This window comes from Scomber japonicus, chromosome 5 (genome assembly GCF_027409825.1).
Source record: "Scomber japonicus isolate fScoJap1 chromosome 5, fScoJap1.pri, whole genome shotgun sequence".
Lineage (NCBI taxonomy): Eukaryota > Metazoa > Chordata > Actinopteri > Scombriformes > Scombridae > Scomber > Scomber japonicus.
In genome coordinates, this window is record NC_070582.1 from 27,822,602 (window position 1) to 27,841,448 (window position 18,847).

General features: G+C 41.8%; 1 protein-coding gene across 1 annotated transcript in view; it reads right to left on the minus strand.

Annotated features, from left to right (window-relative positions):
- Nucleotides 1-7,112: 7,112 nt before the first annotated feature.
- The window catches only part of si:ch211-212o1.2 (uncharacterized protein LOC492735 homolog), a 43,696-nt gene continuing 31,961 nt past the window's right edge, over nucleotides 7,113-18,847 (minus strand). The window contains exons 4-6 of the mRNA XM_053319351.1: nucleotides 15,861-16,005; nucleotides 11,249-11,461; nucleotides 7,113-7,234 (exon numbers count right to left, since the gene is read on the minus strand). Coding sequence (XP_053175326.1) covers nucleotides 7,113-7,234; nucleotides 11,249-11,461; nucleotides 15,861-16,005 — 480 coding nt within the window. The remainder of the gene's footprint in view (nucleotides 7,235-11,248; nucleotides 11,462-15,860; nucleotides 16,006-18,847) is intronic.

The window sequence follows — 18,847 nt, forward strand, 5'->3', positions numbered from 1 at the left end:
CTTCCTCCTTTCCTTCCTTCCCTCCTTCCTTCCTTCCTTTCCTTCTTCCCTTCCTCCTTTCTTCCTTCTTTCTTCCTTCTTTCCGCCCTCCCTTCCTCCTTTCCTTCCTTCCCTCCTTCTTTCCTTCCCTCCTTCCTTTCCTTCCTCCCTTCCTCCTTTCCTTCCTCCCTCCTTCTCTCTTTCTTTCCTCTGTCCTTCTTTCCTACCTTCCTGCCTTCCTTCTTTCCTCTGTCCTTCCTTCCTCCCTTCCTCTTTTCCTTTATCCCTCCCTCCCTCCTTCTTTCCTCCCTCTCCTTCCTTCCTTCCCTCCTTTCCTTCCTTCTTCCCTTCCTTCCCTCATTCCTTCCTCCCTCCTTTCCTTCTTTCTTCCATCCTCCTTTCCTTTCTTCTTCCTCCTTTCCTTCCTTGACTCGAGGACAACAGGAGGGTTAATTATACTATTGTCTCCCTTCCTGTTTGGGTCAATGATTGGCCTTAAATCACATGACCATATACCCAACTCACCTTGGTAAATTACCCATTAGCTGATACAGCTAATGGGTAATGGGGGCAGCATAATGTGCACAAGATGTATAATGTTCTACAAAGAATAGAACATTAGTTTAGCTTTGATTTAATCTAGAAGTTATAATTTACAAATATATGTTAATGAGGACTTGAATTGTATCTTGTCATCAGAGCAACTTCATGTAGTTTGTGGAGATTAACATCTTCATGGACTGATACTCCTCTCTATCCAGACTAGTGTCACAGTTAAGAAAAATATGACCAAACAATATTACTTTGGGTAGTATCAAGTTAAGTGTGTGAAATTGTGTTCTTTGTGATACTGTCTCTTATATGCTCTACCATGATTATTTAAAGAGTCACTGACCTTGTTAACACAGTGGAGAAATGGTTCAGCAGGAAGTCCAGCTCCTCTGCACCATCAGTTGGTCTCACTGCTCTGGCCAGGAGTGATAACTGAAGATCTTGAATGACCTCACTGCCTTGGCTGTTGTTGATGTGGACTTATCATCGATTTAGAGACTGTGTAAAGTGAATTCAGACATTTTCTTCTAAACACATTAAACAGGTAATGAATTTATTTCTAAAAAATATGTAAAAAGCATTTCAACCATTTAGATCTGAATTGTATTGCTGCTGCTGTAGAGGTAGAAATACATTCAGCGCACACTACTACTACTACTGCAGTCTGCAGTTAGCCAATTACTGTAGCCGAGCTAGCAGCCGAGTTAGCCGCCGAGCTAGCAGCCGAGTTAGCCGCCGAGCTAGCTCTTATAAGATGTAGCGTCCATGTTTCTGGTAGAGGTGGTGACTTTGATTGACAGGGGGCGGGGTTTCAGCAAACTCGGCGGGCCCTCCCACAGCGTTTGGGAGAAGAGAAAATGGCTGCTTTTTACACAACTTTGAAGCCTAATTTCATGTTATTTGGCAATTTTTTTAATCATTCAAATTTGGCAGGTTAGTTAAAAACACACTTTTCTGTGGTATGTCAAACTTATAACACATATTTATTCTTACTTTACACAGACTTTAAGAGAGAGAGAGAAAAAAACAACACTTAAGACCAATGCTAGTGATTGCTTATTTTATATTTACAGTAAATTTGTCCGAATTTTGTTCTTTGCTGAATCTTTGTTTCAAGTGCAGCACAGTACCGTCAACTGTTGCTCTCACTGCCTGCTGCAGCTTTGGTGTGCGGGCAATAGAGAGTCCATCTTCAGCTAGTCCAGCAGCTTCTCCTTTGATGGTGACCCTCTCAGTCGAAACATTCGGGGATCGCTTGAGACAAGTATGTGAGATAAAAATTCAACTCAGAAACTAAAATCGATATATATCGATATCGAATAATTGCTTATCTGATATTTGTAGAGAGGGTGATTCTTACCATCATCATCCTCCTGCCTTCGTTTCTAGGCCTGAAGGTCTGCCTGTAGCTCTGCCAGCCTACCACCTGGCTTGCATCTGCCTGACATCTGCCTGACATGGCTTCAACAGTCACAATGAGACTTTCAACCCCATTGACAGCCTATTTAACAATCTCCTTAGAAATTAAGGGGGAAAAACATAGGCTACTCTGATTTAATTTAGCTTAAACAATGTACTGTCACTTAAGCCTTACCTGAGGCAATATGACATAAAGGAGAAAGCTGAATTTGTTGATGGCCTCAAACAAGTCAGCTAGGAAGTTACAGAAAGCTACAAATATTCCTAAATCTTCCATCATCTTCTTGACCTGCAGGACATAAACCAATAAATCAGTAATGTTTATGGATCCAAAATATGAAATTATTTTAAAATTACAAACAGACCTTCCTTGCTCTTCCAGCAATATCTGCATTGCTGGATGATGCAGTTAAATGTTCCATGAGGAGGAGCGCCCTGATGGTCGAGTGGTTAGAGCTCATGCCACATAATTGCAGTGTCTCTGGTTCAAATCTGGCCAGTGACCTATGCTGCATTCCCCTCTCCCTCTCTCTCCTTGTTTCCTGTCGGCCTCTCTGCTACTTGCTATATAAATAAAGGCAAACAAAGCCCAAAAATAAATCTTAAAAAAAAAAAATGTTCCATGTGGAAGTAGACTGCTGTGAACTGCCCTGGGTTCTGCAGGCTCCAATCCTTTTCTCCAGGTCTCAGTAAGGTTTGCAGGCCCCAGTTTACATGTGGGAGCCAGCGTGTCCCACTGACACCATCTGGGACATGCACACCTATAACCTACCTTTGTGGAAAGCAATGGAATGAGACAATAAAAGCCCCTGCTTCAGCTTGGAAGAGAGCACCACAGAGAGCAGCCAATGACAGCAGTACTTCAGCAGTCCTTTATAAAAGAGAGAGACTTTACTTTTAACATGTGTTCGTAGGACTGGCTAACATTATACGTTCCTGCAGTAAATACTAATCTCGGAAAGACAGCCAGATATTTTCCCCGTTTGTCAGGGGAAGAAATGAAACACTGTCTTGCTCACTGCATCACAACATTTCCATTACACAAGAGCTGCCTCAATCATCCAATGAGAAGACTGGAAAGATCAATCTGACTAATTGATGAACATCTTGGGTTAATACAAATAGTGTGCGTCACCTGTCAGATAATATATGAGAATTAGAAAGATTAGAAAAATAGTACAATGGTAAAATGCAACAATAGATAAACAGTCTATTTAAATACATGATGTCACTTGATCAACAAATACTATATCTAATCAGTGGTCAAAAATACAGCATAGAATAAAACCGTGCTAATGATAACTAGGCCACCTATACATTATAGCACAGATTGCTTCCCTTCTTTTTAATAACATGTCATGATTCTGCTGCCATCTCTTCAAACATTTCTCAAAGTTCAAATTGTCCACACCTCTGTAAACCAGAAATTGAAAACTTCTTAAATATTATATTGACACATATTACTCTTCCATTTTATATTCCTTTCATTCTCCCCTGTCCTTGTCTTCTCTCCTTTCTAATTACCTTCCCTTCCCTCCTCCCTGGCACTAGCCCTGCCTCCAGCTCTCAGCAGGATCCACAGGGGCCGCTGCAGCAGCTGTACCCCGACGGGGGCTCTGCGTTCTGGGGGAAAGTTGCTCTGGATGGCAAGACTCACTGAACCGATGTGGTAGGTTACACGGCAGAGATATGGAGCAGAACGAGGTGACACTGTGACCTCTGCTCAAGGCCCTACGCTGCATCCATTATCTACTGTGTGAAGGGAGGATGTGATAAATTCTAACATTTATTATAAGGCAGATATTTCTTTTACTTTTTTTTCTGTGATGAGTGTTTTGAGTAATTTACCAATGCAAACTACTAGGGATAAGAGTAGACACTAGAGGGCGCCAGTGGTTCAGCAGTTGCATGTATCCACAGTGTGGTTTTTTTTCCCTCTCAAAAGAAACTTCTGACTGGGGCACAGAATTATAACCCTGGCATCAAATCATGCTTTAAGATTAATGAAAAGTGCTAATCCTTGTAGCCATATGTCCTAAATTTGTGTTTGCAGTTTGTGTGCACATAGTTTAGGATCAACGGCCTCTTCACCTTCTGCACTAAAGCTAAAAACACTAATGGAACTCAAAACAGCAGCATTAAAATCCTGTGACACTCAAACTACCCGTTCAAAGCTCTCAGCGGAGCAGCTCGTTTATTGGAAAGAGAGGATTGGATTTCTTATTAGATTGGCTTTTAGTTTTGAACTTGTTTACTATACATATACTATACAATACTAAACACCCAGTATGTTTTTCCATATGAAAGTTAACCACAGTACATCAACATCTGGAGTTCATAAACCTTTATTTAAATTAAAGAGCAGATAAAAACATTAAGGCAGACGAGCAGCGAGCATTGAGCTGCAAAATGGAACGTCAGAATTGAACTATACAAGGCTTGATTTATTAATAAAAAAATAGAAAATTATAAAGCCAGATAAAATAACAGAACACAACGTGAGAAAGAGCGTGTGTGTTTGTGTGTGTGTATATGAGATTTTCTTGTCAAGAATGTGTGAGGTGTGTGTGAGGTGTGTGTGTGTGTGTGTGCATGCAAGCGAGAATGCTTATGTGATTTCATCTGTATGTGTGTGATGGTAGACATGTTTTCAGACATTTACTCGGTAAAACAATAAAGTGCTGTTATTATTGACCCTCTGTGATTGAAGGGATTTCCAGCCTAGAAAAGAAAACTAGTCAAGCAGCTAGACTCTCTAGTACAGAGTTAGTAACAGCCAACTAAAGTGCATGTGTCACAGTATGAAATGTAAACAGAAATCAGAGACACTGGAGATATTATTTGCATTCTATAAGCAACTTTTAACCAGAAAGCTTATCAATTGTGCTCCCTGGCGCACTAAAAAATGATGCTTCTTTCTCTTTTGTTCTTCCCTTTTTCACAGAGAACTGGCACAGAGAAAACAGACTGGTGTGAAAATGCTGCTGTACGTTTCTCCAACGAGTCTCTGATTTAAGTTTAGAGGTCTGTGACACATTTCTTGTTGTGTTTAGTATTTACAGTTGCAGTTTTACGAGGTTTCTTTGTCTTTTCTGCGGCATGATTTGGGATGTTAATGCAGTTTAAATGGTTTGAGTGACTGTGAATGTTTATTTGTGGTATAAAATAGGGGGAAAAAAGACAATAAGAATTGAAATTATTAGACAGCGCTTCAAGTAGTGGTTTGGCTGCTAACCCTAACCCTAACCCTAACCTGAATGAAAGCTAGATAAAAGTTTTAAGTGATGTGACAAGAAGCAGGACTCAGAGGCGATAACCAGCTAAGCTATTTCTGCCCTGAGCCGTCCAGTATGTTGGTGAACAGCTAATGATAAAACACACACGTCAGACTCATTTTATGGCTTTTGTGGGCAGCCACAAGCATCCTCCAAAAAAACAGAACTTCTGATGGATAGATTTCTTGCCTGTAGCCATGTCAGATGTGTGGGTAGGTAAAAACTGTACATGTTGAAAGTACTCTGCTTCCATCAATTACACTTGTAGAAGTGAGAGTTCACCATATGTGTATTATAAAACATCAACCCTGCTTACATCCTCCCTTCTCTTCCCTTTCTCTTTTGTGTACTCTCTAATGATGTACACTGCATTTACTAAATATATTCTTTTATGCTGTTTAATTTCTCTGTGTTTGACTGACAGTTCTTTTGGTACAGATGTTACAGATGTGCAATAAAAAATACGTCATCTTTAACTTTCTAAACCATCGATTACAAACTGAATCCATCCAGAAGAAGTTCAACCCGCTTGACTTTAATTCTGACAGCCCTGTTCCTGATATGACCTCAAATGTTGTACACAAGGAGACAATAATGATTGGCTTCCCCTTTAATTTGCATGAAAGTGCAACACGATTATATGCTTCTTTACTACGAATAAGCTTATCATTTGTGCTAAAACTCATCAGGATTCAAAAGCTTCTACTTAAATCTCATTACAATTAAAAGACTTTAACGATCATTTTTTTAGGCTTCATTAATCTGCCGCTGTGAAGCTTTTTAAATCGGTACGTATAATGTGTTTACCTAAAGCTAACTGCGCTGAGGTGTCTTTCGGTACAAAAACATCAATGAGGAAGGAATTGGAGTTTATTAAAGCACGCGTAGGATGACCAGAAGGTGCTGTTAACAACTAACACCGACATTTTGAAAATGAGAATTATGCAGTTGCAAAAAAGTTGTTTCACTTGTGTCTGTGCGCACTATTAAAAGAGGTTAAAAGTGCACAACTATACATCCACTACTGGACTTCGGACATGTTTTTTATCATATTATTAGTGCTATAAAAGTTATGACGGAAGCTGCAGTATATTTTAGATCAATTCTCGCCTGGCCCCGACTGTGGAGATCATTTAAAATTCAAGCACAGGCACAAAAGACAGGATTTATAATCTCCTTCTTTAGTACGTCTGATGTTTAAGTATTTTATCTAAAGCACACAATCATAAGATTTACACCTTCTTGTGTGTAAATGCAGCCATGAGTGTTTAGGACGGTGATGATGTAACTAGTAGTGGCTCTGTAAAGTTTAAAATGAACATAAATACAAGAAGAAATCAAAGGAGACAGTGACTGATCATTTGATTTCTAAACGTGTGTGTGTGCGCATGTGTGTGTGTGTGTGTGTGTGTGTGTGAAGCTGTGTACATGTGTGGTGTAACTCCTGGAGAGCCCAACCTCCAGAAACCTCCTACACCTACACACCACAACACCACCACCACCACCACACCTCATTGGTTTAACAGGCCTACAAACGCACTAGCTGATTGCTGAGTGTTGTTCAGTTATGGTTTCACCTTTTACTTTCAGCAAACACAGAAATCACTTGAACCGGCTTAGTTTTTTTTTTTTTTTGGTTGCAAACATCATTTCTTTGAATGTTTGCTCTTATGCGAAAAAAAGCAAGAAGCACAGAGACATGAAAAAGTGTGTGTGTGTGTGTGTGTGTGTGTATGTGTGTGTGTGTGTGCGTGTGTGTGTTTCCCCTCATCCATCTCTACATCTGCAGTATGCATCTGCAAGCCCATCGGTCCATCCTTCCATCGTTCTGTGTGGGTCTTTTTCTGTGTGGGTGTGTGTGTGTGTGCGAGTGTGTGTGTGTGGTTATCAGTCGGTCTTCTTGGCCCACGCCATGTCATCTGATCGTGGTTTTTGCCCCGTCAGCCGTTCGATCAGTCGCTCCATCCGTCTCCAAAAGCCCAGCTGGTCCAGTGGATAGTTACACCAGCCTGATGTGAATGGAAAAGGGAAAAAGAAGGAAATGAGAAGATGGAGGAGTAAAGTTGGAAAGATGAAGTTAGGAATAAAGAAATGAAATGAAAGAAAGAATGATTGGTCAGAATTTCTAAAAATGAGTTTATAATTTGACTTATTCTTTTGATAATATTGCATCAAATAAGAAAATTAAAACCACTAAATCATATCCAGTAAGCAGAGACCTGAGGGATCATACTGATGTACAAGCCTAAGCGTTTAAGACAGATCAGTCCACAGTCTCGGAGCCCTGAGGGGAATTTGCTACAGTATTTGGATATTTGTTTTGTCTCTGGCTCCGCCCACCGCTCCAGCAGCACCCACAGGGCAAGCACTGGCTCATATCGACCCATTTCTACCCATCCTTCCTTCAACCCCAGCTCCGCCTTCCCCCCTTCCTCTCTCCTCCCTCCAGACACACTGAACGTCTTCCTAATGTCTCTTTTAGCTTTTCATGTCTCTTTGTGTCACCTCAGATTTCACTCTTCTGTACTTAACTTCCTTCTCACTCTATTGTTTTTATTTCTTTCCCCCTCCTCTATTCCCATCTGTACCCCGATCCTCAGTTCTTCTGTCTCCGTCTTAAACCTCCCGTCTCACTCTCATCATGGTGTGCAGACTAGATTTCAGAGGGGTGGAGGGATGTGGGGACTCTCCCAGGAGATATCCTTAGCCCCTACTAACACAAGCTCTCACACACACACACACACACACACACACATACACGCACACACACACACACACACAAGCTCACACACACCATTACATTGACTTACATTCAATTCCGAGAAACTTATCCTAACCATAACCTAACCTTAAATCAAGTCTTCACAATTTAATGGTTTACATTACAGGGACTTGGAGGAATAACACACACACACACACACACACGCGCGCGCGCTTTCAGTTTACAGAACTGTAGGAGCTAATGGATGAATATATGTGTTTGAGGTAAATACATTAATGTATGTATGGCCACAGGCCAAAGTACATTTACATGTACACATGCATGCATGCATGACTGTACAATAGTCTGTGTGCATACATGTGACTGTTCCCATACACACACACTCACACACAGGCATGTCTTTGCTGAGCCCATTACACAGATGTACAAGCATCACTGCTTTAGAGGCAGCTGAGAAATCCCTTGGCGTTTGAGATTAAAAGCCATTTTACTATTATTACCAAAGACACACACACACACACACACACACACACACACACACACACACACACACACATGATCTATGTATACATCTATGTATAAAGTCAAAGAATACTACACTGCATACGGTTTCACTTTGTAAGCCCACATGGACTATAACATAAGAACATTAATGCAGAAATAAAAGAAGTCAGATGCACTAGCGCTCTTTACACACGATGCACGAACACACACACAAACACACACACCAACAGTAGCAAGAAGCAAATAGAGACATCCACATGAGTTGTGTGTACTTAGGCTACCCTTGTCTGTTGCTCACACCCCACCACCCATGATGTGTTTGCATAGGGTGCATGCTATAGCTGCAGGGATGTGTGTGTGTGTGTGTGTGTGTGTGTGTGTGTGTGTGTGTGTGTGTGTGTGTGTGTGTTTGTGTGTGTATCCCTCCAGTGACCCTCTCTGTTGGAAGACAGTCAAGCAGCCAGAGGTTTTGTTTGATTTCACTCTCTTTCTTTCACTCCATCTCTCCTTCTTCTATTTCTCTCTCAGTCCATCTCTCCTTTTGCAGCATATTCCTTTTTATTCCTCCAAATCCCTGTTTCCTCCTATCCACCCTCGCCTTGCCCTCCCACTCTCTCCAACCGCCCCCCCCCCCCACCCCTCCCCTGTCCTCCAACCCCCCTCTGCCTGTGAAGTCCTATTTGTTAGAACAGACAGCAGGTTAGCATTAAATATACATGGGGATTGTCAGCCGGTGGCAAACACAAAGGCAGCTAGGCAAGCCCCAGTGGAATCCAGGCCCGGCCCAGGCAGCTAAGGCTGGGGGAGCAGGGGGCCGTCGCCGTCCCCTGTGGGCCCCCCCCTCCCCGTCCGACCGCCACCAACCCACACATCCACACACACACAGGTTGGAAACCGAGGAGGAGGTCAAAAAGACTAGTACACACACACAGATGCTCGAGTATGCAGATGTACACGAGTGCATGCGCGTTGGAACACACACTTTCACCGTGCCACCCCCCTCGACTCGCTCACACACACATCTGTCGTCCACAGGGGCGCAGGGTGACGTACAAGCCGAATCCCCCTTGTGTATCCTCTCTCTTTTTCTCTCCCTCCCTCTCTCCCTCTCACCCAGATGCACACAGAATACTGAATGTGGATCTATTACGAAGGCCTTGTGTCTCTAAAGACACACACGCGCACACGCAAACACAACATTGTCTTTTAGTTATTTATAAGAAGCCTACAGACAGACAGACACAGCAGCCATTTTGTCTCGAATCAACCGAGAATTGTAAGTGAAATAATTCTGGTGTCATCAGATTCAATTATGTTGATCTAAAATGGCCGAACGCAACATACTTACACACTGGTGACCATCTGATACCGGTGAAAAAGTCACGTTACACACACTTTAAACTTTAGTGTCTTGATGTCACGATGGACGCAAAATTAAAACAAGGTACACTGTTACATTTATTTTAGGCCCCCCCTGTTTTAACCCATTCATCTCTAAACGGTCATGATGAGGGGAATGGTAGTAGAAAAAATATGTTCTCTTTGAAAACATCAACTTTCAAAGATGGTAATATGTATGTAAAGTATTGTAAAGATAAACTGGGTCCCGTCTTTCGAATGTGGCTTAACTAATCCAGACTAATATCTTGTTATCAGGCTTAAAGGATCATGTTAATTCATCTCCAGCTCACTTAGTTCTTTGAGCTAAGATAGAGGTTTGATTTGATTTCCTTTGATGAAGCTACTCTGAATGACAGTGCTTATTATAAAATAGCGGCAACATTAGTAGAGTGTTGATGGCATGGTCAGCTCTCACGTGACTGGCTGATCATGCTGAATGACTCATGTACTCATGATTAGTTGGCACGGCTGAACAACGGTCATTTAAATCTGATGAATCATCTTAAACATACTCACATGACCAAATGTACATCACAACAATTTCTGATAGCTGGAATCTCTCCTTGGCAGTATGGACACAAGGACTGACTACAGCAAGCAGTACCTGTTATATATGTGAGTGTTGTTTTAAAATAAACATGAAGAAAGTTTTGTAGCAGCCAATAACGTAATAACGGCCAATAACATAATCATTTTGCCTGTTTTAAATGTAATAAAGCCGATAACGTAGGTAAGTACCATGGATGTGAGTCATGTGAGAAAATGATTACATTATCGGCTCCAGTTTTTACATTTGTTACCTTTTCCCCCCCTAGACAATAATGTAATAACCAGACAATAACGTTATAACTTATTACATTAATGGCAAGTTATTACGTTATCAACTTTATTACATATTACAACAGACAAAAGGATTATGTGTTATTGGTTCTTATTATGTTATCGCTCCCTATTATGTTATCGCTCCCTATTATGTTATCAGTCCTTATTATGTTATTGGTTCTTATTATGTTATTGGTTCTTATTATGTTATTGGTTCTTATTATGTTATTGGTTCTTATTATGTTATCAGTCCTTATTATGTTATTGGTTCTTATTATGTTATTGGTTCTTATTATGTTATTGGTTCTTATTATGTTATCAGTCCTTATTATGTTATCGGTCCCTGTTATGTTATCAATCCTTATTATGTTATCGGCCATTAAAACGCTATCAGTCGTTATTACATTATTGGCTGCTACAAGTTTGAACTGGTCCTTTAAATTGCTGAGGACAAGTTGATTTTTCAATGTTATTTTTCTTTTTCTTTTGTATTCGTTCATTCTCTTATACACTAAAAACTTAGTGTAAAATTTGACTCTCTACTGCACTGTATCAAAGCAGTACTAATTCTTACCTGTCGTAATACAGTAGTACGTCTCGTGTGGCGAGACGTGGTGGATTCGGTGGTGTTTCCGTGGCAATACCAGATGCCAGTCCTGGAGCAGCGTGACCCAGCGCGGGAGGCCGAAGTAGGAGTGGCTCCACTTGTGAATCTGATTGGTCAACGTCACAAAAACCGCCAGGGCAAAGACGTAGCAGTCCCAAGGGTAGGACGCCGCCAAGGCCTCTGAGAGGTGACAGGAGACAGACAGACAGACAAAAAGAGAGAGGAGCGAGTAAAGAAAGAAAAAGAAGAGTAAAGTTAATAGAATAATTGATCAAACTGGTTAGTGTAATGAAGAGGGCCAGCACGAAGGCGTAGCACTCCCACAGAGAGGATGCTGGCAGGAGCCTTGGAGAGATGAAGAGACCATGGGGGAGGATGAGGAACGGGCGAAAGAAGAAGAAATGGAGAAAGATGGGGAAGAGTGGCGACAGGGGAGAGAGGAGGAGAGAACAAAGACAGGAGGATGGAGGGAGAGAAAGAGGAGTATAAAATAGGCTGTAATGTAACATAACATAACATCAGGTAGACGCTGAGCAGAGACTGTCCTTCAAATAATCTGTGTGCAAAATCAGAGCGGCTGAGGGGAGATTGGTCACACCCACATCAATTGAACAGATTATTCCGGACAGTTTTTTTTTTTTTTATCACGATGCGATTGCTTCAGCACTGTAGGCATCAAGAGGAAAATTTAAGGCAGTCAGTCAGGGGTGAGACACTTCACCCCTCTACACACGTGTGCCATCACACAAGAAAATCAGTGTATTTCTTTGAGCAGGTAAAAGACCCACTGATGTTTAAATGTAGCTATGAATCATCACCCCTTACCTTTAAATATTTAAACAACCATTGCAAATCGTAGTCTAATGTTTGAAAAGAGCTGCGCCTCATTCCAACATAGGCGTTCTGGGACTGGACAGGATGTGTGGTTTGTTTTCATGTGGTGCTGAGATGGAGGTGGAGTTGGAGTTCAGGTGGAGGTTGGAGAATAGGCTCAGTGTGGAAGTCACAGCGGAGCAGCATTTGGAGTATATTTTTACTTTAATGTGATGATATTGCTTTAAAATAAGGATACAGGGCCTGAGTCCAACACTATAAAACAAAACGATGTGACTGGGGGAGAGTAAAGCGGTTAGATTTAATCAGCCACGGGGGGAAAACTGCTGAAAAATGTTTATAGTTTGAGTTTGAGGTAACCATGTAAGATAAAATATAAAGGGAATAAAAGTATTGGATTGATTGTGACACAAAAAAAAGCATTGTAATGTTTCTCAGAGTAAAATTGCATAAATTCTCAAATCATGGTAGTACAGTAGTTAGTAGTAGTAGTATTTTCATTTAACCTGTTAAAATATAATGGATCATGTTTTTTGTCAGTTTGGAGAGGTAGGCAGAAGTAATATACAGGGCCAGCAGCAACATGTATTTTAGCCACCTAAAAAAAAACTACTTAAAAAAAGAAAATCAATATCAGTTTAAGTGTATGTTATATTTTCACAGCTGTACCTTGCTGTCAGAAAGGCCTTTGCTTAGGCACTACATTTTCTCAACCATGGAACTTCTGTATTCCTACGCACTGCATCATGCTGTAGATCAGCTGTGGGGAACAGGAATGTCTGTGAAAAATGTTACCTTCGGCTTATTCAGATACATATTTCACAGGATAAGTGCTAAAACATTTAGCTGCTGGTGGCACAAGAGGAAAAGTCAGGGGATGACTGAAACCACATGTACTCATTAGGGCTGGGTATCGGTACTTCATACTTTTAAGGTATTGACCGAAATAAATCAATACCAAGTAGTATTGAAACATCTCCCATCAAATGATACCTGCAATCAATCCTTTTTGCACCCAGAGCTAGAAATTATGGATTGGTACTAGTATCGTCATTTTTTAAACAATACCCAGCTGTAGCACTCATCCTCAGGACAGTATGAAAAACTTTGCACTGTAATCCATCTTATTTTAGTTTTGAGATAATTCGATATGAAAGTGGTGGACAGACTACTAAAAATGTCAAACTGCTGTGTCTCTGTCCTCCAAGCTCTTAAATACAGACCACAACCAGGCCTGAATCCATGAAAAGAATCCTTATAGAAGGGGTCGGTATCTGGGAATTGTTTATTGTGTCAGTCTTGATACGAGCTGACAGATGACAAACATGTCAAGACTCATACATTGGGAGCAGCTGTGTGAGATATTTCTGGACATTGTATAATTTGCATGAAAGCGGTGTAAAAAGTGTCTTCTGTTGTTGTCATTTGAACAGTGTTTAGATGTAGATGTCTGTCTGTCTGTCTTTTCCGTCCTCTCCTTCAGCTCTGAAGTCTGTCCGTCACTCAGCTAACTCTCGTAATTCACTCGAGTCTTTCTGTCGGTATGACTTACAGCTGTCCTCTCTCTGTCTACCTTCATCCCTCGTTCCCTCTCTTCGGTTAAAACAGCGATCTCTTGACCCCGGTTCAAGTGCAGACATGACAGCTGGAGATGTCACCTCGTGGCTTTCAGCTTTCCCCCCATCAACCCCTGTCTCCGTCTTTGTCTGGTGACCGCTTGACACTGTGAGGAGCTTGACATGACAGGTTTAGATGTCATCTTACCGCTACATGACCCTCTCCTGCCTCCAAAACCTCCCCCCACCCCTCCACACACACTCTCTCCGCTCCCTGTGTTCTCCGTGCACTCTCACCCTCCGTCTCAAACTCTTAACGGTGACCTCTTAAGGTGCAGACATGACAGGTGTAGATGTCACCGCGTCCCTCCCCGTGTATGTCTCCTGACCTCATGACTCCCCGTGGTGTGTGACATGACAGGTGTGGATGTCACCTACAAGTGGACCTCACTTCTGCTCCCCCTGCCCCCCCCCCAATCTTCCCTAACTCACACACACACACACACACCCTCCACTCGCTAGTGATCACAGAATAAGTAAAGATGTTCTTCAAGCACTCCTGGGCAGAACAAGGAGAAATGTCATATTTGAAGCCGGCACATTACATACTGTTCTCTTTTCTACTATTTTCATCCTGATAAAGACCTTGCAACCTTACTATTTTTCTCTGACTTTACAAATGTTCAAATAAACCAATCTGAAATAATCAACTGATATATCAATCTGGGCAATGTATCTCTAATCTGTAATATGAGATCTCTACTCTCATATTGTACCCTGAAGTTTTCTTTACCATGAATATTATAAAAAAGGTTATTCACTCCTGCATAACTCAAACTTTTCAATAGGGCGTAGTGTTACTCCACTGACATCAGATACATTTCCAGCTTTGCTAATTCATAATCTAATCTATAAAAGCATGAGTTAATTTTGTCCAAGAAAAGTAACCGATTCAGTTTTTTAATCAGTGTTTTGACGTTAACAAAAAGCATACTACTGTTCAGTGCTTAGTGTTATTATTTGGCATCTTCATTCAGTTATGGGATCAGGTTTTTTCTGTTTAAAACATGTACAACTGTGGCTGCTAATTACATTTGAATTATTTGATTAAATAAGCAGATAACTGGTTTGTACTGTACATGACAGCAGAAATGTTTCATCTCAGCTCATCAAAGATTTGTGTGAGAAGCTTAACCCCACAGAACTGTAGCTAACCTCCCCTTCAACCTAGCTAACTGGTGTCAACTCCCCTCCTCCTCATCCTCCTCCTCCTCCTCCTCTCGGCCCATCGGTGACCTTTCAGCTCAAGTTGAAGTGCACACATGACGGGTGGGGGTGGGTGGGAGGGCGTCACTTCCCCAATAACAGGTTGCTCTCTTTCTCTTGCTGCTCTTCCTCCTCCGGTCTCTCCCCTCCTGCCCTTCGCTCGTAAGGTCAGTGCTACCGTGATTACCAGCAGAACTACCTCATGACCCCCCCTGCCACCCCACCACCCCCACCCCCTCATGATCAGTGGACACACTTCATCCACCTCAGAAGCTGCTGGGCTACTTTTGACATCACGCAACACTCAAAAACATTCACAAAGTCACTGCTACAGATTGTTAGACACCAGTATGGTTAACCTTAAAAAGTTTACATTCACGTTCCAGCTTTATGTGAATGTCAGTGTTCATGTGTGGGAAGCAGGTGAGGGATCATGCATCAGTACACTAGCGACCTCTGCACATTTGACGCTGCAGGAGGAGGTGAGGTAGCAGGAACATCTGCAAGCGGTCTGCTCTCCTAGTGATGCTGCTTCTCACTTGTAGGTGATAACAAAAGGGTTTAGAAGTGGGAGGAAATCATTCACACTGCATAACAACTATACAAGAGCTATAAAAACCTTGAGTCCTGGCATGCAACAGCAGGTTTCACCCCTCTTTCACTATCCTCCCTCTGTCTTCTCCTCACATCTTTTCTTCCAGCCTCAAATATCAGGATGTACTAGATTGTCTCTCACTGTTCAACTCCTCATGACACACGTGGATGTCACCTCTAAAATACAACTCTGCAGTCCATCTTCTCAGCATTTTATGTTTTCTGTGACTTCATCCTAGTGTGTGTGTGTGTGTGTGTGTGTGTGTGTGTGTGTGTGTGCGTGCATGTGTGTGTGTGTGTGTGTGTAGTCTCTTATATATGTGTGCTACCTGGTGTGTATGTGAGGAACTTGTAGGCCATGTGAGCCAGTGGTAGGATGGGGATCATACAGTTGTCGCCGTTGGTTTCGATGAAGTCGTGGCGAGTGATGGCGGTTGGATCGATGTGGTGCTCCCTGAACGGACGAATAAATGCCTGCAGAGAGAGAAACAGACAGAGATAGAGAGTTAAAGAAAGAGCTAAAAATATCATCATTCCTCTAATTCCCTTTACCCTCTAAAGCCTTGTAAGATAGGGAGGTTACTCAGAGATCGTAGACTTGTTACAGTACAAGACAGCTTTAAATTGAGAGGAGGGACTTATTAACCTATTGGAGGCTTGTCTAAGAGCCACAGCAGTTTGAATGAGATGCTGAAATAGACTGCAGCAATCTTAGTCCTGCTTTTAATAAATGAATCCCACAAATAAAGAAAAGAGAAGAAAGTTATTTTGGGGCCATCAACATACAGATTGGGATCCAAAAGGAAATTAACCCCAGAAAAGGCCTAGTGTTTTTACTTATATACAGAATGTAGGGAGTATTTGGTCGAAATGAGAAATCTGACTGAAATAAAAACAAGTACAGAAATTAGTTGAAGGAACTGGAAGCCCAAATACAATTATGTCAAATAAACAGAAAACAGTGTGTTTCTCTGGTTTCTCAGTTAAACATAAACACATCCAGTTTCTGCTAAATGGAACTGATGTGATAAATGATGATAAGCATTAAAATAACTGTAGACTCTTCCAGTTAATTTACATTCACTTTAAATTAGAGGAGAACACAGATACTGGAAAGCATCGTTTACACTGTTTACACAAATGCAGATGGAAATGAATGCGCAAACACACACACACACACACACACACACACACACACACACACACACACACACACAGAGTGATTCAGTACTGCTCAGCATCCTGCGCAACCCCAAAGCTCATATCCAGCATCCTAATAAACCACAGAACAGCAGTCGACTTGCACAAACACACTCATACACACAAATGACCCATGGATGCCTCACAGACACACACACACACACCCACACACCCACACACACACACACACACACACACACACACACACACACACACACACACCCTTGCAAACCCCACCTGCTCTGCTCTGTGCAGAGGCAGACACTGTCAGACCTGTCTGTGAGAGCATGGGGGTCTCAAATAAAAGACTGAATCTGAATCTCAGAAGCACAAAAGAAGACAAAAAGAAACACACACACACACACACAGACAGAGACAGAGAGGATAAAGGTAATTTATTTCCCTCTGCAGAAAAAGCAAAAAAAGGAAGGTTTGCATCTGTATTGCACCGCGTGCACGTGTATTGTGTGTGTGTGTGTGTGAGTGTGTGTAGCCATGGAAACATCAGCATGAAAACTCATTATTGTCGTGTTAGCCGTTCAGCACCAATCGCATGCGCCTATCTGTGAGCATCGATGGTAGGTGCCGCTGGAAACACAGAAACTATCTGTTGATATCTTCACAATTATGTACCCATCTCTGCTCTCTTCTGCCCCCCACCCCATCCTCCTCCTCCTCTCCCATAACCCCCCTCCACTTGCCGCAGCCCTCAGCCAGATGAAAGGCCGGCTAAGCTGCGGAGGTCGTGCCGAGCGGGGCGGCATCAGCGCTACCAGTTAACGGCGGGCCAACGGTCGCCGCGTGTCCTCTAATCCCACACCGTTTAACGGCCCGCCTCGCACGACGTCTCTTAATCACCAGCTCACATCGCCCATCGCCCCAGCAACCGGCGCCATCCCACTGGTTGGATGGACACGCCCTTCCGCCCCCTTCTTTTTTTTGTCCTTACGACCTTTTTACTGTATTTTCATCTCACTTTTTTGTTGGTTTCTTTCGTTTTTCTCTTACTTTTTTTGTCCAAATCTGTGCTTTCTTCCAAATATCAGTCCCCCCTCTGGCCTTTAAGTAACATCTGACTTTAGTAACTCTCCTTCGACACTCTAATCAGCCTCATTAGAGAGAAGCCTTAAAAGAAACATGTTTGTTAAAGATATTAGAAGAAAGAAAGATGGAAATTGACACAAGGAGAGTGGTATTGATGCTTTTAAAAGAAGAAAAAGAGACAGGGAGGAGGAATCTTCAAACATATATCCCTAAACTATAAGCACATCTGGCAAATTTCAATGTGAATTGGGCATCATTGGGAACTAATGAGCGTGACTTTGTCCTCAAAGTGGTGTCATTAGAGGACTGCGAAATCCTTGTTGAGTCAATTAAAGCTCAACGACAAGATGACGACCAAAAAAAAAACCAAAAAAACAAGAAAATAAAAAAAAATGAAGCATCGCTGAGGAATAGTTCTGAACACTACTGGGAAAATATAGTAAACTGTTAAAGTCAGTGTTGCATTTTTAGTCCTGTGCAGTAAAAAGACTTTAATTGATTCAAATCAAAGCAAATCGTTTTAATACAATTTCTAATGAAGAGCATTAGCAGTAGCAGTATGTAGTATGGGAGGATTTTACACATAACCCTGAGGTAGAGCAACTTGCCATTAAGGAATGTGTGATGGTAACAAAAGGGAATTCTGTGAATATAGCGATTGTGCTTTTCACAATAGGCTCACTAACCATGCACAGGATTTTCATTTAGTCTAAATATTTTACAAGTTAAGAGTAATAAGGCTAATTTCTGATATTTTGTAAAATAAAATGTGAATCGGTGTATGTTCACATTAACTACCGTTATGCAAATATATTCAAGAGGACACAAGAAGAGAAATTACACATCACATCCATTCTTTGAGCACCAGTGACCGATACATCATGGCATTTCCTTGCTGCTTTCTGTCAGCTTTCTAAAACTGGTACTTTTATCAGCTGCTATGCTGATAAAGAGCTGGGTGACATGAAACCAACATTTCTACTCAAAGCAGGAATATTGAGGTATGCACACTTCTAACACCAGCTTGCATTTTATTCTTTATTTTTTTGGGGTCTTCTAGTCCAATAGAGGC